The sequence below is a fragment of the Lissotriton helveticus genome, chromosome 6 (genome assembly GCF_964261635.1).
Source record: "Lissotriton helveticus chromosome 6, aLisHel1.1, whole genome shotgun sequence".
In the NCBI taxonomy this organism is placed as follows: Eukaryota; Metazoa; Chordata; class Amphibia; order Caudata; family Salamandridae; genus Lissotriton; species Lissotriton helveticus.
Window position 1 is genome coordinate 1,092,165,874 of NC_136067.1, and position 23,080 is coordinate 1,092,188,953.

The 23,080-nt window shown below is 47.1% G+C and overlaps 1 protein-coding gene across 4 annotated transcripts in view; it reads left to right on the plus strand.

Moving 5' to 3' along the window:
• Window positions 1-23,080, plus strand: part of BIRC6 (baculoviral IAP repeat containing 6) — a 2,208,279-nt gene that overhangs the window by 365,655 nt on the left and 1,819,544 nt on the right. For all 4 annotated transcript variants that reach the window (XM_078648748.1, XM_078648749.1, XM_078648751.1 and 1 more), the window contains exon 13: window positions 9,383-9,543. In XM_078648748.1, coding sequence (XP_078504874.1) covers window positions 9,383-9,543 — 161 coding nt within the window. The remainder of the gene's footprint in view (window positions 1-9,382; window positions 9,544-23,080) is intronic.

Genomic DNA, 23,080 nt, shown 5'->3' on the forward strand with positions numbered 1-23,080 from the left:
AGTCAGTGAGCTTACAGAGAGCCCCCTTTTCGGTCACAGGCTGCTCTGAAGACAGGCAGTAGCAGTAAAACACACTACTGTGTGTGTCACTACACTGTCCGAACACCGTTATCTTACTGGGACATGTGGTATGGTAACAGTTATGTATTACACTGGTGGCCAAAGGAGCTAATGTGCCTACTCCAAGGATCTGTGTTTGCTCTCCTATACTCACATGTTCACTTGTTTGATTTCACATGAGTTTACATGGCTTTTCATCCTTCTAAGGTCGATAAAATGAGTACCATTGAACAAAGGATCTTTGACCATTCAATAGCACAACTAAACTTTTCAGTGAGCTTACAGAGAGCCCCCTTTTCAGTCACAGGCTGCTCTGAAGACAGGCAGTAGCAGTAAAACACACCACTGTGTGTGTCACTACACTGTTTGAACACCGTTATCTTACTGGGACATGTGGTATGGTAACAGTTATGTATTACACTGGTGGCCAAAGGAGCTAATGTGCCTACTCCAAGGATCTGTGTTTGCTCTCCTATACTCACATGTTCACTTGTTTGATTCCACATGAGTTTACATGGCTTTTCATCCTTCTAAGGTCGATAAAATGAGTACCATTGAACAGAGGATCTTTGACCATTCAATAGCACAACTAAACTTTCAGTGAGCTTACAGAGAGCCCCCTTTTCGGTCACAGGCTGCTCTGAAGACAGGCAGTAGCAGTAAAACACACTACTGTGTGTGTCACTACACTGTCCGAACACCGTTATCTTACTTGGACATGTGGTATGGTAACAGTTATGTATTACACTGGTGGCCAAAGGAGCTAATGTGCCTACTCCAAGGATCTGTGTTTGCTCTCCTATACTCACATGTTCACTTGTTTGATTTCACATGAGTTTACATGGCTTTTCATCCTTCTAAGGTCGATAAAATGAGTACCATTGAACAAAGGATCTTTGACCATTCAATAGCACAACTAAACTTTTCAGTGAGCTTACAGAGAGCCCCCTTTTCAGTCACAGGCTGCTCTGAAGACAGGCAGTAGCAGTAAAACACACCACTGTGTGTGTCACTACACTGTCCGAACACCGTTATCTTACTGGGACATGTGGTATGGTAACAGTTATGTATTACACTGGTGGCCAAAGGAGCTAATGTGCCTACTCCAAGGATCTGTGTTTGCTCTCCTATACTCACATGTTCACTTGTTTGATTCCACATGAGTTTACATGGCTTTTCATCCTTCTAAGGTCGATAAAATGAGTACCATTGAACAGAGGATCTTTGACCATTCAATAGCACAACTAAACTTTCAGTGAGCTTACAGAGAGCCCCCTTTTCGGTCACAGGCTGCTCTGAAGACAGGCAGTAGCAGTAAAACACACTACTGTGTGTGTCAGTACACTGTCCGAACACCGTTATCTTACTGGGTCATGTGGTATGGTAACAGTTATGTATTACACTGGTGGCCAAAGGAGCTAATGTGCCTACTCCAAGGATCTGTGTTTGCTCTCCTATACTCACATGTTCACTTGTTTGATTCCACATGAGTTTACATGGCTTTTCATCCTTCTAAGGTCGATAAAATGTTTACCATTGAACAGAGGATCTTTGACCATTCAATAGCACAACTAAACTTTTCAGTGAGCTTACAGAGAGCCCCCTTTTCGGTCACAGGCTGCTCTGAAGACAGGCAGTAGCAGTAAAACACACTACTGTGTGTGTCACTACACTGTCCGAACACCGTTATCTTACTGGGTCATGTGGTATAGTAACAGTTATGTATTACACTGGTGGCCAAAGGAGCTAATGTGCCTACTCCAAGGATCTGTGTTTGCTCTCCTATACTCACATGTTCACTTGTTTGATTCCACATGAGTTTACATGGCTTTTCATCCTTCTAAGGTCGATAAAATGAGTACCATTGAACAGAGGATCTTTGACCATTCAATAGCACAACTAAACTTTTCAGTGAGCTTACAGAGAGCGCAGAGTAGTGAATGCAGAGTAGTGAATGGAGAGTAGTGAGTAGTGAGTGCCGAGTAGTGAGTGCAGAGTAGTGAGTAGTGAGTGCAGAGTAGTGAGTAGTGAGTGCAGAGTAGTGAGTAGTGAGTAGTGAGTGCAAAGTAGTGAGTGCAGAGTAGTGAGTAGTGAGTGCAGAGTAGTGAGCAGTGAGTGCAGAGTAGTGAGTTGTGAGTGCAGAGTAGTGAGTGCAGAGTAGTGAGTGCAGAGTAGTGAGTGCAGAGTAGTGAGTGCAGAGTAGTGAGTGCAGAGTAGTGAGTGCAGAGTAGTGAGTGCAGAGTAGTGAGTGCAGAGTAGTGAGTAGTGAGTGCAGAGTAGTGAGCGGTGAGTGCAGAGTAGTGAGTGCAGAGTAGTGAGTAGTGAGTGCAGAGTAGTGAGTGCAGAGTAGTGAGTGCAGAGTAGTGAGTGCAGAGTAGTGAGTGCAGAGTAGTGAGTGCAGAGTAGTGAGTAGTGAGTGCAGAGTAGTGAGCAGTGAGTGCAGAGTAGTGAGCAGTGAGTGCAGAGTAGTGAGCAGTGAGTGCAGAGTAGTGAGCAGTGAGTGCAGAGTAGTGAGTGCAGAGTAGTGAGTGCAGAGTAGTGAGTGCAGAGTAGTGAGTGCAGAGTAGTGAGTGCAGAGTAGTGAGCTGCCTCAAGTGAAGTACTCTGGTACCCAAGGATGACTAGCAAACAATATTATTCACAACGTTGCTTACTATTCAGCAACATTTGACAGTTTGCAAATCATCTTTATACAACAATTCAGAGTTTGATAACAAGTTAATGTAACACATTGTAATATACAATGCCAATAGCTCAAACTTTAAAGCTGGGAGACCTATTGCATTGTAAATGCTTGTTATAGAGCAGTTGTTTGATATAAATTACATATTGTGGTTTTTGCTGAAGTCAGTTTGCTAGAGACCCCTCCTGTCCATAACATCAAGGTCTCTCTTTCCTTTTCCCACTGGAATCTTTGTATGAAATTACTATTGCAAGAGCACTACATTAAAGCTAGGTAATTGTGGTGGACTGGGTTTGAATGGTGATTCGCCCATCACAGATTGTCCTTTAAATTGTTTGGTGTCTCTACCTAGTGTAAGTGAGGTTGTACAACCTGGTGACGCACAAATGAATCCTCCTTTCTCTGATGTTTCTAATTTTCTATCTTGGAATGTAGCAGGTAATAGGACTAAGTTAGATAACCCAGAATGGGTCTCTTTCATCAAGAGATTTAATTGTATTTGCTTTTAGAGGACATGATTATTAGAGATCTTTTATATTGAAAGTTATTATACTTTGGGACTTCCATGTATTTCCTGAATGACTGGCAGGGCCAAGGGTTGGGCTTTTAATTTTGCAATTCACCTTATTATCGACTGGTATGTCTGGAGCGCCATCTCCTCTGCTTGCTTACTCTTTCTCTGAATGCTCAGGAAAGTCTTCAGAAGGCTCACACCCAACACCAGGCGAACAGTCGCACAAGCTCTTGTCTCCAACAGACTCGACTAAGGCAACTCCCTCTACGTAGGAATCACCGCCCAACTCATGAGGAAACTCCAGAACACAGCAGCCAGGCTCTTCCTCGACCTCCCCAGACAGATGCACATCACTACTTTCCTCAGGAAACTCCATTGGCTACCAGTCGCAAAGAGATGCCAGTTCAAGCTGATCACTCTTGCCTACAAGGCACTTCACAACGAAGAACCAGTGTACCTCAACAAGTGAGTGAATTTCCACCAACCTTTCAGGAATGTCCGTTCTGGATCCCTCTGCCTAGCATCCAACCCACGCATCCACTGATCAAACAGCGGAGGTGGCTCTTTCTCCCACTTGGCGGCAAAGACCCCCTGCACCTCACTGTCGTTCCAGCAGTTCAGGAAGAACCCACAGCACCTCAAGACCCTTACGAAGTGAAGCAGCAGCTTCATTTATTGGACTGTGCAGGTCGTTGATATATCTTGGTGATTCATTTTTATAATAAGAGGATTGATCATAATAATCGTGAAACTGTTAATACTCTTGACCTGACCGTGGCAAATAGATAGCAAGGGCATAGTCTGGTCAATTCTACTGGCAGTAATTGTTAACACCTATATATAATATTTCTTCTAAATTAGATTGTGGTGGTCTAACTACGCCAGAAATGAGTTACTCTATTTTCACCATGATATTTATGGCAAAGCTTTGAAAGGTGTTGTGATGAAATATAACTTGCTTTTCACTTGTGATATCTGTACCTTCGTTCCCCTCCTGGCACAAACTTTCACTGGTAGGGATGTAGTTTCCAGTACCACTGTAGATTTTATTTTTTCAAGTTATTTGTGATCCTTCTTTTCTGTCACAGTGCATTGTGCTGCTGATCTCAACACGCTATTCTTGTCCATTTTGTTCAGGGCTTAAGGGAACCCAATCGGTACACAGACATGCAGAACCCAAAGTTGTAAAGAATGAAAGGATTTGTTCTAAAATTGCCAAATATAAACCCCATTCAGTTACTTAGTCATCTGTTTCATATAAATAAGTGGGGAGAGCATAGCCTGTCTTGATGCACATAGCCTATAAAGGTTCTACTCCTGAGCTCTAATGTCAGTTCCTTTCATTCTGCATCTCAAGACGCAGATCTGAAGCTTTTTTTGTCCTGAGACTGCTTTTTGTTGATATTCTCATCAGTGTGCAAGGGATGTCACCCCTTAAGACAACAGGTTTTAAGTCCTGTAAGGACTGCCGCAAACAGGTGTCTGTGGCATATCCCCACCAGTTTTGTCTGTGGTGTCTGGGGTCTATTCACAATTCTAAAACCTGCTGAGTCTGCACGTCAATGAACCTGAAAGCCATCAGGGAACATAAGGTGAAACTTTACATCGCCTAGCTCAAGAAGACGCCCCCCCCCCCCCCAGTGACTCACAGGGGACCATCTTGAGGGAGGAAGTGCAAGCCCTCTTGGCGAAAGGGGCTGTGGAGAGGTTGCCAGTCCCAGAAGTAGGGTGCATTTGTTGTTCATGCTACTTTCTGGTGCCCAAGAAGTATGGAGGTCCTCGGCTTATTCCAGACCTGCACCCTCTTAATGCCTTCTTCCCGGATGGAGAAGTTAAAAATGCTGGGCCAAGTCTTGCATGCTCTTGACCAGGTAGAATTTGGGATTTCCAGGACACCTATTTACATACTCCCATCCTGCCAGCCCATCAACGGTACCTGCGGTAGCTGTACTCCCCTTTGGTCTCAAACGTGTCCCTTAGATGTTCACGAAAGTGATGGTGGTGGTGGCAGTGCACCTTCGAAGGTCACCGGTGCCAGTCTTCCCCTACCTAGATGACTGGCTGTTGAAAGTGTGATTAACCCAGGCAAACACTCCCCTTCATCTGAGCCATTCTGGACACTGTTCAGTTTCGTACCTTTTCACCAGGAAAGAGAGTGCAAGCCATGCAGGCTATAATCCCCATCTTCTGCCTCAATCCTGGATTCCAGTGAGGTTGACAGCTTAGGCGTCTGGGATTGATGGCATCCTTCTGGTCAAGCATGCCAGGTGGCATATGCGGGCTCTTTAGTGGAATCTGGAGTCCCAGTGGGCCCAACTTCAAAGGTACCTCTCTGACCATTTTCAGATTTCGGAGGAGACTGCAAAAGATCTGCAGTGGTGGTTGCTGTACCGCAGTTGGGTCAGCAGCAAACCCCTCTCCCTATACCCACCCAGAGACGACTGTAGCGACCAATTCATTGTTTATGATATGGGGCGGCCATGTGGGAGAGGTGGAGATCAGAGGCAGCTGGTGTCTGGCGGCTGCCCAGCTCCACATCAGTATTCTGATGCTTGGCACGGACAGCCTTCCTACCGCCAATCAAAGGTAGGCTGGTACACGTGTTCATGTAAACACTACCGCCATGTGGTACTGCAACAAACTGGTCAGAGTGGGGTCACGGACCCTGTACCAGGAGGCCTTTCACTCTTGGAAATGGATAGACCACGAAGGAATCTTCGTGGTGGTGAGCAACCTAGCAGGTTCATTGAATGCCTAGGCGAACCAACTCAGCTGTCGGTGTCTAATAGATCACGGGTGGCAATGACATCCGGATGTGGTGCAAAGCCTCTTTCACAAATGGGGAGAGCCTTGGCTTGATTTGTTCACCACTGCTGAGAATGCACAATGTTAGCACTTCTGCACAATACAGTTTCCAAGGTGTCTATCACTCAGAGGCATGTTACGCTTCGAGTGGAACTCAGGACTCTTGTTTGCATTTCTGCTAATACCACTCCTGCTCTGAGAAGATCAGGACAGACCAGACCCAAGTCATCCTAGTGGCTCTGGATTGGACTCATAGAGTTTTGTATCCATGCCTCCTGGGTTTGAGCATGACATCCAATCAGTCTGTCCCTCCTGTAGACCTGCAGGTTCTGAACTCGGTCCTTCACAGACCCCACCAGTTTAAGCGGCGGTTGATGAACACTTTTTACCTTTCCCTGGAGGTGGTTGATGTCATAGTGGTGGCCATGTGTCTCTTGATTAAAATTGTACGCGCCTGTTGTTTGGACAAATTTGTGATTTGGTGTGGCACTAGTCAGGTTGACCTCTCCAAGCCAAACTGTCTAAGGTTTTATTGCTTGTTCTATCTCTCGTCAGTCAAGGCCTTGATCTAGACACAGTTAAGGGTTATCTTTCGGCCCTCTCAGCTTTCTTACGGTTGCCTTATCAGCCCTCTTTGTTTAAATCACTAGTTGAGATGCAATTTTTTAATGGTTGCAACATGTTCCCCCTTCTCTATTTGTGATGCCCCAATGGGACCTCAATCTTGTCTTGACTTAAAGTGTACTCTAGTTGAAGCACTCCAAAGCTTTCCTTTGCAGCTTATTCACCATAAAAACTGAGTTCCTGATTGCCATGACCTCTGTATGGTGTGTGAGTGAGCATCAAGCACTGTTCATCCACCATACACAACCATCTTTCCAGATAAGCTGGTTCAGGGAACTAGTGCCCCCTTTCTACTTAAAGTTGTGACACAGTTCCATGTCGGTCAAAGCATCACACTGCCGATATTCTAAGCTCTGCCTCGCCCCCCTACGGAGGAGGAGAGGTCTCATCGCTTGTACCCATAAGGGGCCCTCAGTTTCTTCAAAAATCATACCAAAGACCACTGAGCGGAAGCTCCACTCTCTGTTCTGTTTGCAAGAGCTAAAAAAGATAAGGCTGTGTAGAAACCTACCATCTTGCACTGGATTATGCTTCGCCTTGGCGAAGAAGCTGCCTCCAGAATGCTTGCGCACCCACTCTACCAGGGCGAACGCTGCTACCACTGCATAAGCATGTGAAGTACCTTTCCTGGACATGAGCCATGTAGCTATGCGGGTTGAGAGTGGGGCATTTAGCCCTCTTGGTCCTGCAGGACTTTCTGGTTAGGTATTGCTTTGGTATTTATTCAAAATGTGAGGAATTTGCGGCTTGCAGTCTCTATCAGAAGAACTTGTTATTTACATTTGGTAATGCGTTTTCTGGTTGAGACTCGATCTAGCCGCAGATTCCTCACTAACTCTCCCATCTTCCCCATTCTGAATTTGGACTCTAGTAAGATCCCAAGTCTAGGAATTTGCACACAGAAAAGGAAATGTTGTTTTTAGGGCTCCTCGTCTGGAGACACGGACAGTCTTGAAAGCAACTGAGATCAGTGTATGGGAGTGGAGTCAGTGTGAATGCACACAGCGCCACCTTCCAGTGCAGGGGTACTACGAAACAAGTTTCCAAATCCAGTCTGACGCCTGGGGAATATTCAGAGGCTGACGAGTCTGCAGCTAGAGTCTCTACCAGAAAAAGCTAAACCAAAGGTAAGTAACTTTTTTTTAAGGTAATTGCAAACTTGTATGCCCATTATATTTGTAATAATCTTGGCAACAGCAGCAAGCAGCGCAATACAGATGCTAGTTTGCAGGCTGTTTCGGAAGAAAATTGGATTTTTAAGTAGGGGTATAACCATCCCTTGCTTTAACTCTGTGGGCACAGTTCTGGATTGTAAAGACAGTTTAATTATCAATCAGTGTATTTAGTTCTGCTCTTTCTTAAGGGATATCCATTGCAGTGAGGGTCCCTAACCTAGAGCTAAAGTACAATTGTCTTGTTAAGTATGCATATGATGACCCAGTTCTGATACCTTATTTAATAATGGGTTGTTTTGATAGTGGTCGATAGGGGCTGCGATGGAGGAAGATTTTTGACAGGATTATCATATTTTCCTGCATTAATTGTAGACAGTGCTGTCAGTTTCAATAATGAATATAAAGGAGCAAAGGAGGTGACTGAGTAACACAGGCTTTCTGCTGGTTGAGTCTAAAGAATTTATAGGACAGAGGCGTGTTTATGTTGGTTGAAGTCACCCGACCTTCACACTTTGCAGTACGACTTGCATGTGTGCCTTAAATGTAGGCAATTAGTTGGTTAATCCAGCCATTTTGTTGGCAGTCGGGTTGGTCGGGCATAAAAATCCCTTCTTCACTGCCTAAGTAAGGTGTGCCACTGTGCATGGAACCAAACTCACTTTGTTGGTTTCAGTCATTCATGTTAAGAGTGATCAAGGACCCAACAGTGCTCTTGTTTGCACATGGGCTCTCTTGGTGATTACTCACAGATTGCTTTGTGGGTGATCAGAGGTGCACTCTCTCTCTTTCAAAATCCAGCAGTGCTATTTGTTTCCTCAGTCCAAAGAGGAATGTCCTACCTCTTTAAAAAGTCTGCTAAAGATTCTACCTCTCCTCTTAGCCTTCCCCTACCCTGGAATGCCAAGCTTCTTCAAATAAAAAGTGAGCATTGAATAAGTCTGATAGGTCAGCATATATTCAGTACATTTTCATTTGGGCCGTGCCCAACTAACCACTTGCATTTAAAGCTAGCTGAAAATTTGCAGGAGGAGTCAGTGATGTGGAGTACCATTTTCCTCTCTGTTGAACTATGGCAAACTGATTAGGGGGGAATTATCAATCTCTGATTAATATTGGTATACAGATGACCTCTGGCCAACAAGGCACTATTGCTAAGCCCATAGCTTTCGAGAATAATAGACCACAGGAGATTAGGAATGGACAAGCAGCCCATTTCTTTGTGGTTTCAGTTCAGGTTTTGCTCCTCTCGGGTCAAAAGTTGATTTGAGAACATGCTTGGTCCGAGCTAAGTGAGCACAAATGTGTCTTCTTCCTCCACCATTCAAGTTATTTGTATTTGGAACTTTGAAACAAACATTTATACATATTTAGTTAATTAGTCTAGTCTAAAATGTTGCCTCACTCCATACCTACATTGACTAGCATTGTTTTGCCTGCTCTAGGTAAATGTTTCAGTGGTGTTGTTTTTAACCCGTATGATTCTGTTTTTCGTGTTAAGTGACTTAATATTTTTTTCCACAGCAACAGTTGGGAAGAACATGTCTTTGAGCTGGTTTTGCCGAAAGCATGTATGGTTGGGCATGTTGATTTCAAATTTCTTTTGAATTCAAACATCGCAAACATTCCACAGATTCAAGTGACATTGTTAAAAAATAAAGCACCAGGTTTGGGAAAGGTCAACGGTGAGTACAGTTCATTTGCTTACCTTGAAGAATCTTGTAACGGTATCTTGTATCTTGTTTTGCACAAATCCAGGTTTCCTTTCAAGTATTCTATAAGCTTTGAAGCATATGTAGCCTGTATTCTTTTTTTCCTAAAATATTTGAAATTAAATCCTGGGCTGAAATGTTTTAATTTAAATCATGGCATATGATATTTATTGCAGAGGTTAATAAAGTTAAGTGCTTTGTGTATCTGAAAGAGACAATTAGTTATGGATTCCAAACCTTAGAATTAACTATAGGCGTCAGACTGGATCCGGAGATCTCCTGTGCTCGAACCGGCTTAAAGGCTGAATAATGCTGTAAGGACTTCCCATTATATCATAAAAAACACATTAGAAACAGGGAAAAACAACAGCAAAACATGTTTTGAAACTGTTTTAATGCTCAGCAGTCAGCAGAAAACTCACATAGGACTGAAAGCATATACAGCTCCCAGGCTGCATTGCAAAAACACAGTCTGAAAAGACTGAAAAGCTAACTCATAGCAACACAGAAATAAACGGGCACCGTGCCTTTAAGGCAGTCATGACCCCCAGCTTTCCATCATGCCTCAGGGGTGACAGTTAGGCTAGTTGTTCTTTCCGGCTCCTTCAGGAAGGATCTTGGTAACACAGCTCCACTTCTTTCTGATTTTAGTCCGAAATAATCTTTACTTTTCTCAATTTTTTCACCTTACTTTGACGTATTCTACCTTCTGAAGTAAGAGGCTGTCTTTTTTTGACAGTTTTGGGAATTTTTTACCTCTCAAAATGCCATCCCTTTTTGACACCAGTCCTTCTTGTAGTAAAAAGAAGGCCAAGACAGACTTACATGAAGTCTGTATCCTTTGTCTACCTGAGGACCATGACCTCAAGACCTGTTCTCACTGCCAGTCTCTGTCTAGGAGAACTTTGAAAGACAGAGAAAGGATCCGCCTGTATGGCCTGGCAGAGAAGTCTTCAAGAGGAAGGTCTCCGGTCAGGAAGGGTTCCAAGAGGTCTAGAACACCATCTAGAACCAAGGCCTCTCATCCTTCTACATCAGCGTCGGGCTCGGCGCCGAAAAAACAATCACCGGTGGGTCATTTGTCTAAAAAACGACTTTCGACAGCGGGCTCGCAGTCGAGAGGACATAATCTATCAGGTACGTCGTCGACATCGAAGTTTCGTGACCATCCGCCGACGTCAACCCGGCGACGATCGGCGTCGAGATGTACCAGCCCTCCGCCGTCGTCAACACGGCGTCGAGGAGCAGAGGCACTCCGCCGACGTCAGTACAACGTTCGGCGTTGAGAGCAGGTTCCCCTCCATCATCGCTAGTCCAGCAGCAGACGTCGAGGAGCAAGAAGCCTCCGCTGTCGTCAACCCGGCGACAATCGGCATCGAGGCCCCCGTCGTCTGCAGCACGACGTTCGGCGTCGAGGATGAACACCCCTCCGCCGTTGTCACAGAGGCTTTCGACGTCGAGGATAGACACTACTCCGCCGTGATCTTGACGACACTCGACGTCGAGTAAGAGGAGTCCTCCACCGACGTCTTCACACCGACGTTCAGCGTCGAGGCACAGGCATCCATCTGGTCTGGAGCGGAGTCGCCCGCCGTTGATTCGACGTCTAGTAGAAGAGAGTTTCAGACGGCTTCAATAAGTGAGGTCCTATCGAGGCCAGTCACTTCGGACCGGAGATCGACGTCTAGGGGACGTTCAGGTTCGACTTTGAGGGTCTCACGCCAGGCACCGAGACCTGCCTCAGTGAGGTCTAGAGAAGAATCGGTGGTATTGGTGACGGACTCTGCATCACGCCATTCGTCTTCTCACTCCTCCAGACAGCCTTCTTCAAGACCAGCATCGCCAACAGCCAGCGGTCCTGTCAATCAGTCTCCTTCTCAAAGGGAGACTTTTCCTGCTGTGCAATTGTCCCGAGTTGGCTTCGTCCCTTGCACCACTGGAAGGATTCTGCTGTTACAAGACGGATGCAGGACTTTGCCAGTCCTATCCACAGGTCACCTCTTCAGAGACTGGTGCAAAAAGTGGACAGGGCCAGTTCCCCTAGGCGTGGAGAACGCGCTGACGAATCCCGTGGCAGACAGCGGGACAGAACCCGTTCTCCCAGAACTGACAGATCGAGGGGAAGAAGGCACAGTGTCTATCGCAGAAGTAGGAGAACACCATCTGCTTCTTCTTCTTCTACCCACTCGTCAAGGAGGGATTATTCCCCTACTTTAACAGACAGTCCTATTTCTAGGATCTCTCCGGTAGATGACATCAATACCTACCAGGAGGCACTTCAGAGAGGGGCCCAGAAACTCAACAGAGATGTCTGTCCCTCAGGTAGCAACGACAGTGATCTTTGAGACTCTGCACAAAAAAGTGGCGTCCCGTCCATTGCTACCCTTGGTTACAGGGATTCTTGACCCTGTGAGCGACACTTTCCTGTCTCCAGCTACTGTCAAAGCTGTTCCAGCTCGAATACAGAAGAAGTATAAGCCGGCTTCTTCAGATCCCGTCTTCGTGAAGATGGATCCGCCTGCAGACTCTGTGATCGTTGCTGCAGCACGGAAGACACATGCTGTTACTGCCTCTAACTCGGTTCCCCCTGATAGGGAGAGCAAGTCCCAGGACTCTTGGGGGCGCAAAGTCTGCAATTCGACGGCCTCTACCTTGAAGGTTTCCAGCGCGGCTGCGTTGTTAGGCCGATACAATAGGGCGTTATGGGATTCTTTGGATCGTTTCAAAGAAAAGTTACCAAAGGAAGACCAGAAAGACTTTGCTGAGATAGTCACTGAAAGGATCGCTGGTAGCAAATCAGATGATCAGCATGCAGCGGATGGCGCTACGTTATCAGCACATACCTACGCTCATGGGATCTGCGTCGGAAGATCATCTTGGTTGAGGCTCAAAGGCCTCAAGCCTGATGCGCAACAGAGAATCTTAAACCTCCCATTCTCTGGCTCCTCTCTCTTTGGCTCCCACGCAGACGAGGAGATGAGCAGAATGAAGTCTGAGCTTGACACCCTCAAAGCTGTTGGCTTGGAAAAAAAGGAGTTAAAGCGTCGCTGGAGGCCCAACAAAGGCAAGGGTTCCCAACAGAGGGTTCAAACCCCTCAGTGGTCCCAGGGCAAGTCACAATATCAGGGCTGCAAGTCCAACAGAGGTCGAGGTGGAAATCAACAACAATCCACCACCACGGCCAGTACAGGAGGGAAGTCATGAGCAGTGGCTTCCTCCGGCGCCGTTGCCCACTCCAGTGGGAGGAAGTGCTTCACAACATTGGCAGAGTGGTGCAATATCACAGAAGATCGTTGGGTCCTCAATATACTACGCAATGGGTACTCTCTACGTTTCTGTGCGCCTCCAAAGGACATTCCTCCGAAAAGATCTCGTCCTCATCAGCTAAAGTTACTCCGGCAAGAGGTGAAAGTTCTTCTTCAAAAACAGGCTATAGAAGAAGTTCCTCCCTCTCAGCGAGGAAAGGTAGTCTACTCCAGGTACTTTCTTGTGCCCAAAAAAGATCAGGAGCACAAATTCAGACCGATCCTGGATCTTCGCCTTCTGAACAGAGTCATCATCAGGGAGAAGTTTTGCATGTTGGCCCTTCATCAAATATGTCCACATCTCCAAGTCGGAGACTGGATGTGTTCGGTGGACCTCCAAGATGCGTACTTCCTCATTCCCATTGCTCCACGACACCGCAAGTACTTTCAGTTTGTGGTCTGACTCCAGTACTACCAATACAAAGTCTTGCCCTTCGGGCTCAAGTCTGCCCCACGAGTCTTCACCAAATGCACGGCGGTGGTGGCAGCCGCACTTCACAGAAGAGGTCTGTTAGTCTACCCTTACTTAGACGATTGGCTTCTCAAAGGCCCATCTCCTCAACGATTAAGGAGCGATTTTCAAGTTTGCCTTCAGCAGTTGCACGACCTGGGCCTCCATGTCAACAGGGAGAAGTCCGTCCAGCAGTCCACCCAGACGATCCACTACCTGGGATCAGTTCTGGATACAAGCACAGGAAAAGAGTTTCCTTCGGAGGAGAGACTTTCTTCGATGCAGCAGAAGTGCAGGACTCTGCTCCAGATGAAACACCCAACTGTCCGGCAGGTGGCATCCCTGCTGGGGTCATTGGCTTCCTGTATATTTCTCATACCCAACGCCCAGCTGAGAATGCGACCGTTGCATCAATATCTCGAAGACAAGTGGGATCAAGCAACAGATCGCTGGGAGAATCACATCTTGCTCTCCCAAGCAGCGAAATCCACTATCAAGTGGTGGACTCGGCCTCAAAATCTGTTGGTGGGAGTTCCTTTTCACCAGCCGCTTCCAGTACAATTGCTGGTGACGGATGCCTTTCTGCAAGGATGGGGGGCGCACATGGGGTCCCTTCAGATGCAGGGGCAGTGGACCAGGAAGGAGCAGTCCTATCACATTAACATGCTGGAACTGCGAGCGGTCCACCTGGCTCTAAAAGCTTTTCTTCCTGCGATCAAGTCCAGCTCGGTCCTGATCCAAACGGACAGCACGACCACCATGTTTTATTTAAACAAACAGGGAGGTACAAGATCACGCCCTCTCTCTCTGGAGTCTCCGGCGATCTGGCACTGGCTGTTAGCCCAAAACCTCTCGGTGGTGGCAGTGCACCTTCCAGGAGAGCAAAACCTCAAAGCGGACGCTCTCAGTCGGCACTTCGAAGATCAGCCAGACTGGGTGCTGCACGACGAGGTGGTGGCAGATCTTTTTAATCGTTGGGGTCGTCCATCAATCGATTTGTTTGCAGACGACAAAAACAAAAAATGCCACGTCTTCGCGTCCAGATTCCACCGTCCAGGGACAAGGGGGAATGCGCTTTTGATGGATTGGTCAGGGACATTTGCCTACGCCTTTCCTCCCCTGCCTCTGATTCCGAAGGTGGTGTCGAAGCTCATCAGATCCAACATGGAGATGATTCTGATAGCTCCAGACTGGCCGTGGCAGTGGTGGTACCCGGACCTTCTACAGTTGTCAGTACTTCCACACAGGAGACTGCCTTGCAGAGTGCACCTGCTGAGCAAGATGGACGGGAAGATTCTCCATCCCAATCTTCCCTCGCTGAACTTGGCAGCATGGCTCCTGAGGTCCTCCCATACGGACATTTGAGGCTGCCGCAAGATTGCATGAACATTTTGAAAGAGGCCAAAAGACCTTTCACAGAGCGTCATATGCGTTCAAGTGGAAAAGGTTCTTCCTTTGGTGTGTAGAACATCACTTTGATCCTACGAATGGACAGGAGGATGTCATTCTTCCTTACCTTCTATACCTAGCTAAGTCAGGGTTAAAGTATGCCTCGATTAGAGTTCACTTGGCTGCCATTACGGCATATAGGAAGCCACCCAACCAGCCTTCTTTTTTCCAGATGCAGGTGGTCAAGGACTTCTTACAGGAGTTGAAAAAGGTATATCCCCCTGTTCGAAACCCTTCTCCTCCATGGGAGTTGAACCTGGTCCTTGCCAAATTAATGGGCCCGCCTTTTGAGCCAATTCACAAGGCCTCTTTGCAGTACTTATCTTGGAAGGCCGCTCTTCTGGTAGCAATAACAACAGCGCGCAGAGTAAGTGAAATCCAGGCGCTGTGTGCGAAAGAGCCTTACACTGTATTTCACCATAACAGGGTTGTCTTAAGGGCTCATCCTTCCTTTTTGCCGAAGGTTGTGTCTGATTTTCATATTAATCAGTCAATCTCCCTGCCATCCTTCTTTCCAAACCCCACGACCCCTGCAGAGAGGTCGTTACACTCCTTGGACCTCAGAAGTGTTTTTAAATTCTATCTAGAGGGAACCAAGGGTATAAGAAAGACGGATCAGTTATTCCTGAATTATGGTGCCATGAGGACAGGCTTCCCAGCTTTTAACAGATCCATTTCCAGGTGGATCGTGTCCTGCATAAAATTGTCTTACCAGCTGGCTAAAAGACCCTTGTTGTTGTCGCCTAAAGCACACTTCACTAGGGGGATAGCGGCCACAGTGGCTTTCTTGCATGATGTCCCAATGTCAGAAATATGCAAGGCTGCGACCTGGAGATCGGTTCACACCTTCACCAGGCATTATTGCCTAGAATCCGAATCCAGAGCGGATACTCAAGTAGGCCAAGCCTCCTTGAGGAACCTGTTCGGATAGTTATCTGGCTATCCTGGCTTAGTTTGCTGAGCTTATTGTTAAATGTACCTTTATTTTCCTTTGCCCGCAGGTGAATGAGGTGAAGCTCGCTATTCTATTCTAGTGCTTATGACTATTGATGAGGATCCCCTGGAAGAGAAGGATTAGTTACTTACCTGTAATCCTAGTTCTCTTCCAGGGGTATCCTCCTAAAAGTCATGAGCAACCCTCCTACCTCCCCGGGCAAACGATTATGGTATTTTGAAGGTATTGTCAACTCTTTGTGCCATGGCATTTTAGTCACCGCAAAGAACTACTGACCGAACTGTCACCCCTGAGGCATGATGGGAAGCTGGGGGTCATGACTGCCTTAAAGGCACGGTGCCAGTTTATTTCTGTGTTGCTAGGAGTTAGCTTTTCAATCTTTTTAGACTGTGGTTTTGCAATGCAGCCTGGGAGCTGTATATGCTTTCAGTCCTATGTGAGTTTTCTGCTGACTGCTGAGCATTAAAACAGTTTCAAAACATGTTTTGCTGTTGTTTTTCCCTGTTTCTAATGTGTGTTTTTTATGATATAATGGGAGGTCCTTACAGCATTATTCGGTATATGAGGCTGCAGTTGCTTATTTATATATATATGAACCAGACACGAGAACTGCAACTGTACCTGGCATTGGGACTGGCTATCTCCGCAGCTTTCTTGTGTGCTCTCAAGTGAAGGACAGCCAGCATGTCGGAATATATATATATATATATATATATATATATATATATATATATATATATATATATATATATATATATAATCACATATATATATATATAGCACATATATGATTGTGTTTCCGGGGTCCCGCGCGTGGGCGGGAATATTCTAGTGCTTATGACTTTGATGAGGATACCCCTGGAAGAGAACTAGGATAAGTAACTAATCCTTACCGACCCGCACCTCATGTGCCTTTGGTGTTTGGAGCTCAACCACAACTATAAATCGTGCTCCGACTGCCGGGCCATAAACCTGAAGTCCTTGTGAGAGCGGTCCCCAAAGCTTCTTGAGTTCCCGCAGTCCGCTCCGTGCTGTTCTAGATCCCGGTCTAGAGGGAGGTCGCTGGACCGGTCGCAGAGCCATCACCACCACTCATTGTCAAAGTCTTCGTCTATGGGTAAGTCAAAGCACAAAAAGATTGCGAAGAAGCATTGTAGCTCTTTGCATTCTCCCTGTCTGTCAACCGACGCAACGTGGGATGCGGACTGTAGTCGTCCGGCTCAGCCCGCAGAGCCTTTTGGGTCGACTCCGAGCCTCCCTCCCTTTCTGGGAGCCAGAGCGACCCCTGCCCAACTTTGTAGTTTTTACGAAGCCCTCCACTCGATCTTTGGACAGCCCGACTCCCCGGCGCGCTTTCGGGCCCTGCGGACTCGGGTGGGGGCTCTAGACCTCCGATGCCGACAGCTTTGGTCGAAGTACTGCAGGGCCCCCAGTGATACAGGCCTTGATCCGGATCGGCACTGGTCGAACATCCGACACCTCCTCCAGCGTCGAATCCACTGACGACACCTCCGCCCACCCCGACGCCAGTTGTGTTCCCAGCAGGCGTCGACTCTCTAGGTAGAACAATTTCAACTTCGATAACCCTACAACGCTATGCCTGGCTGAGATCCACTGGCTTTTTGGGTGATCTCCAATCGACTCTTTTGGACATGCCCTTTGATGGCAGTCGCTTGTTTGCCGATAAAGCGGACAATGCGTTCGAGCGCTTTAAGCATTCTAGGGCTACAGCCAGATCCTTGGGCCTTGCTACTACCTCTCGCCCTGCGCAGTCTGCTTTCGCCGCTTTCATGGCTACGGAAGGGATGCTCCACCACGTTCCGTCCAGAGCCACAGGCCTGCTCAAACTGTTCAGCCCCTTCACGGTCGAGGACGTGGGACCCAGCGTCGTGCGTCAGGGGGCCAGTGGGTGTGCAAGTCCAACAGCGCCCTCTCTGCAGCAGTCTGTCCTTTCAGGGCCACCAGTTGCCTGCCGGCGGCAGGATCTGCCATCACCTCCCCCACTAGCAAACCATCACATCAGACAGATGGGTTTTGCAGATAGTCTGAAGGGGCTACTCCCTCCCCTTCAAGACTACCCCTCTATCCAGGTCGCCTCAATTCCATTGCATGTTGGATGATCACCTGGCCTTTCTCCATCAGGAAGTTGCGGCTTCTATCCTGAGTTTCGGTCAGAATTACCCAGAGGCTGCTGGCCCTCATGGCCTCCTGCATCCTGCTGGTGGATCATGCCAGATGGCATATGCAGACTCAGCAGTGGGACCTGAAGTTCCAGTGGGCACAGCATCAGGAGAATCTTTCTGAATGCGTCCTGATCTTGGAGGGTTCTGCACACCAGTTGCAGTGGTGGCTATCAATCCAGGATTGGGTCACCAGCAGATCCTCTTCCTTACCCAACCAGAGTTTACAGTGGTGACTGATGCGTCACTCCTGGGATGGGGCGGCTACATGGGAGAGGCGAAGATCAGAGGACTCTGGTTTCCGCCGCAGTCCGGGCTCCACATCAACCCTCTGGAGCTCTGGGTGATTCGTCTTGCACTAAAGGCATCCCTTCCCTCTGTCCGGGGAAGAGTAGTGCAGGTGTTCATGGACAACACCACAGCCATGTGTACCTGCAACAAACTGGGTGGGGTGGGGTCGTGGACCCTATGTCAAGAGGCTCTCCGCCTTTGGACATGGCTGGAACATCAAAGCATCTCTCTGGTGGTTCAACACCTGGCAGGTTCCCTGAACACCAGGGCGCAGGTGCATGATGGATCACGAATGGCGTCTTCACTCGGAGGTGGTGTAAGGTCTCTTTCAGCAGTGGGGCGAACCTTTGTTGGATCTATTTGCTACCGAAGAGAACGCCCAAGGTCAGCAGTTCTGCATGTTGGAATTTCCAAGGTGGCACCTGCTAGGCGATGTTTTTCGACGCAAGGGGAGTTGCTGTTTTGTATACGCCTTTCCACCTATACCCTTCTGCCCAAAGTGCTGAAGAAGATCAGGCGCGACAGGGCCCAAGCCAACCTTGTGACTCCGGGCTGGGCACGAAGAGTATGGTATCCCGAGCTCTTGCACATGGCCATCGATCCTGCAATCAGACTGCCTCGTCAGGAGGATCTTCTGTTGCAGCAGCAGGGGACGGTCCTTCACCTGAACCTGTCCTGCCACCACCTCTTTGCGTGGAGATTGAGCAGCGACAATTGATCGCTTTTGACCTTCCCCCCCCGAAGTCTGTAATGTTATCTTGGCAGCCAGGTGTCACTCCACCAAAACGGTATACACCTGTAGATGGAACAAATTGGTGGCATGGTGCACAGCAAAGGCTGTGGATCCCCCCCTTTCTGCCCCTATTTCAGAGTTCTCCTCTTCATTCTTTCTTTGGCCCAGCAGGGCTATGCTCTGGGCACTCTTAAAGGCTATCTTTTGGCCATTTTGGCCTTTCTTCGCCTTCCTGATCAAACTTCTCTTTTTTTTTAAGTCCCCTATTGTAAATAGATTTCTTAAGGGCATTACTCATCTCTTTACTCCTATTCCTTTTGTTATGCCACAGTGGGACTTTAATCTGGTTTTGCCCCATCTTATGTGCTCTCCCTTCGAGCCGCTACATCATTGTCCCTTCTGATTCGTAACTTTAAAAACTGCTTTTCTGATTGCCATCACCTCTGCTCACTGGCTTTGTCTTTTAAGCCTCCTTTCCTTGCTTTTCATCCGGACAAGGTTGTCCTTAGAACTCGACCTTCTTTCCTTCCCAAAATGATCACCACTTTTTGCATTGGACACAGCATCACTTTGCCCACCTTCTCTCTGCTCCCACATCCTTCAAAGGAGGAGGAGAGGCTCAACCGTCTGGATCCAAAACGTGCGCTATCTTTCTATCTGGATTGCACAAAACAATTCTGGGTGGATGACCAGCTCTTTGTTGGCTATGGGGGCACCAAGAAAAGCTGGGCCGAGCAAAAACTAATCATCTCTCGGTGGGTTGTTCTTTGCATCAAAGTTTGTTATTCTTTGGCAAAGACGTAACCTCCGATAGGGCTGCTCACCCATTCCACCAGGGCGACTGAAGCCACTACTGCTAAGGGACGTGGTGTCCCCCTTCATGACATCTGTCAGGCAGCCACGTGGGCTTCATTGCACACGTCCACCAAACACTACTGCCTGGACAGCCAAGTCCGGAGAGACTGCTTCTTTGGCCGTTCAGTTCTCCAGGACTTTCTGGTGTGAACTTAGTTCGCAGACCCAGCTCTAGGGTTAGTATTTCAGGGGTATCTATTCTAAGGTAAGGAATCCATAACTAAATGTCTCTTTCAGATGAACAAGTTATTTACCCTCTGTAACAATATATCGGAGACATATATTAGTTGTGGATTCCTTACTGCCCCACCCATTTTTCCCGTTCTGCGAACTGACTTCAAGGGTAAGGGACTCCCTTTCAGGGCCCTAGATTTTGTGCACCATTGGTCAGTGTCTTGTATGGTTCTTCGCTTCTGGCGTGGAATGTCGTGTAAAGAACTGACGTCAGTGCGTGAGGGCAGCGTCTCAGTAGATACAGCGACTTCATCTCGGCGATCATGAAGCCAACAACACCTACCGATGTGCAGGGGTACTGGTGCGAAAACATTTATGGGTATCCAGTCTAATGCCTGGGGGTAATTCTAAGGTAAGGAATTCATAACTAATGTATGTCTCATACAGATATATTGTTACCGAAGGTAAGTAACTTGTTCGACAGGTTGTTAAAAAAACAAGCATTGAAAATGCAATAGGTCTCGCAATAGAAGAGTTTGACATTTTTCGTTTTGCAAATGGATGAGTGGCGTTGCGTGGATGAGTGGCGTTGCGTGGATGAGTGGCGTTGCGTGGATGAGTGGCGTTGCGTGGATGAGTGGCGTTGCGTGGATGAGTGGCGTTGCGTGGATGAGTGGCGTTGCGTGGATGAGTGGCGTTGCGTGGATGAGTGGCGTTGCGTGGATGAGTGGCGTTGCGTGTGTGAGTGGCGTTGCGTGTGTGAGTGGCGTTGCGTGTGTGAGTGGCGTTGCGTGTGTGAGTGGCGTTGCGTGTGTGAGTGGCGTTGCGTGTGTGAGTGGGGTTGGAATGCAATAGGTCTCGCATTAGAAAAGTTGTAGTTATTGGTCTTGTAAATGACATATTTTATTTATTTTTTCGTTGTTAAAATTGCTAAATTGATGGCTTTGTCATTTACAATGCCAATAGTTATAACTTTCGCGAATGTGACACCTATAGCATTTGGAATGCAACATGTTTTGTATTTACGTGACTTAGATGGCAGGCCCTACAAGCACTATCGACGGTCTCAGAGCTTCTTGACCTAATTTGGTATGGTAAGATCAGGCGCGTCAGCACTGGCGTTGCCAATAGGTCTCGCAGTAGGAAAGTTGGAGCTATTGGTTTTGTAAATGACATTTTATATTTATGTTTTGTGATTTACAATGCCAATACTTTTAACTTTAGCATATGTGACACTTTTAGTATTTGTAATGTCACATGTTTTGTATTGCCTTTACTTAAATTTATTGATATTACAATTAACATTGGCTTTTAATATTTTTAATTAATTAATAATTAAATAAAAGTGATTGTATTTTTTAATGGCAATAGCTTAAACTTTTGTAAATAACTGTTGTGAAGATTATGTTCATTGACTAAAATACAAGAACAGAAGTGAAATATTAACATTTTTTTGTGACATTTGCATTAAAGCTTCAAACATTGAGAGAACATATTTGAACCAGTGATGCTGTGGTGGTGCTGAGTGATGCTGTGGTGGTGCTGAGTGATGCTGTGGTGCCCCTGAGTGATGCTGGGGATGGAGCGATAGATAGATAGAGTGCGATAGATAGATAGACAGAGTCACGGCGATAGATAGATAGACAGAGTGAGGGCGATAGATAGATAGACAGTGAGGGCGATAGATAGAGTGAGGGCGATAGATAGATAGATTGATAGAGAGTGAGTGCGATAGAGAGATAGAGTGAGGGCAATAGATAGAGTGAGGGGAATAGTTAGAGTGAGGGCGACAGATGTGTGTGTTTGTGTGTGTGCGGTTGTGTGTGTAGTTGTTTGAGTGGTTGTATGTGTGAGTGGTTGTTGTGTGGGTGGTTGTATGTGTGGGTGGTTGTATGTGTGGGTGGTTGTATGTGTGGGTGGTTGTATGTGTGGGTGGTTGTATGTGTGAGTGGTTGTATGTGTGAGTGGTTGTATGTGTGAGTGGTTGTATGTGTGAGTGGTTGTATGTGTGAGTGGTTGTATGTGTGAGTGGTTGTATGCGTGTATGGTGGTGGGGTAGGAAATTAAACAGCAATTGAGTTTTGCATGCGGTGACTGTTGCCATGTTTTCGCCGTGCCCTTGTTTATCCCCTTACCACATTTGCCCTGGAGTTTCGTTGGCTGTGCAATTTAAGGATATCCCTGCCTGTCTTGGCCCCCGGTAGCAGGGAGGAGAGCGCGCCGGACCGGTCGCGTGGCACTGCTATGGACCCCCGTGTTATTCTTCGAGAGCAGCGCTGCTGATTGCCTCAGCAGACGTCCGGGTAATTATCTGCAGGTGGCGTTGCCTAAAGCGCTGCTATTATTATAAAAATATAGACCCATGACAACATATGAAAAAGCCAACACACAGCACGGTACTAATAAAACATAGTTGAAACGCACTCACATGTGTGCGAGAGGCAGGCGATCATGTGGAGAAGCGTCCTCGGTTACAAACACCTCGTGTAACTAACAGCGGCAGCATTTTAAAACATTGTTTGCACTTTAAAACAAAGAGATTACCACAAACATATGTTTAGTTTAGAAGAAAGTGCCTGTATTTTAGCCCACCTTAACAGTACTACAACAGTGCGTTATAGAAGCCAAAGGAGGGTAGGGGTGGGGGAGAGTCAATGGCTGCAGCGCTACCCAGCATGAACCCAAACATCCCATGTACATTATAAACGCACCAAAGAAGACGCAGCCTTGGTTACAAACACCTCGTTTGACTAAGGCGAGAGGGGGAGTTGGGGGTGCAACTCTGTGTGGCTTGTGCTCTCCTGGCGCCTCTGGTCTGTTTACTGTTAACACATGGAATTCCAAAGCAATCATTAAGCCGGATGGCTCCGTCTATGTTGTGCACCACTGGCGCCTTTTGTCTGTTTCCAACAAGGGGTGGTGAGGGACAGAGTCTCTGAATTAAGCAGAATACTCACCCAGTCAAGAGATCAGGGCTAGATCCAACACCGTTTTTTAGCTCATTGCACCATCCCAGTTTCAGAACCTGGCTGTATGCAAATTAGTCTGTCCCTGGCCCAGTGCATCATGGGAACAGGGCAGACCAGACTACAAAAGCCAATTCTTACACTGGGAAGG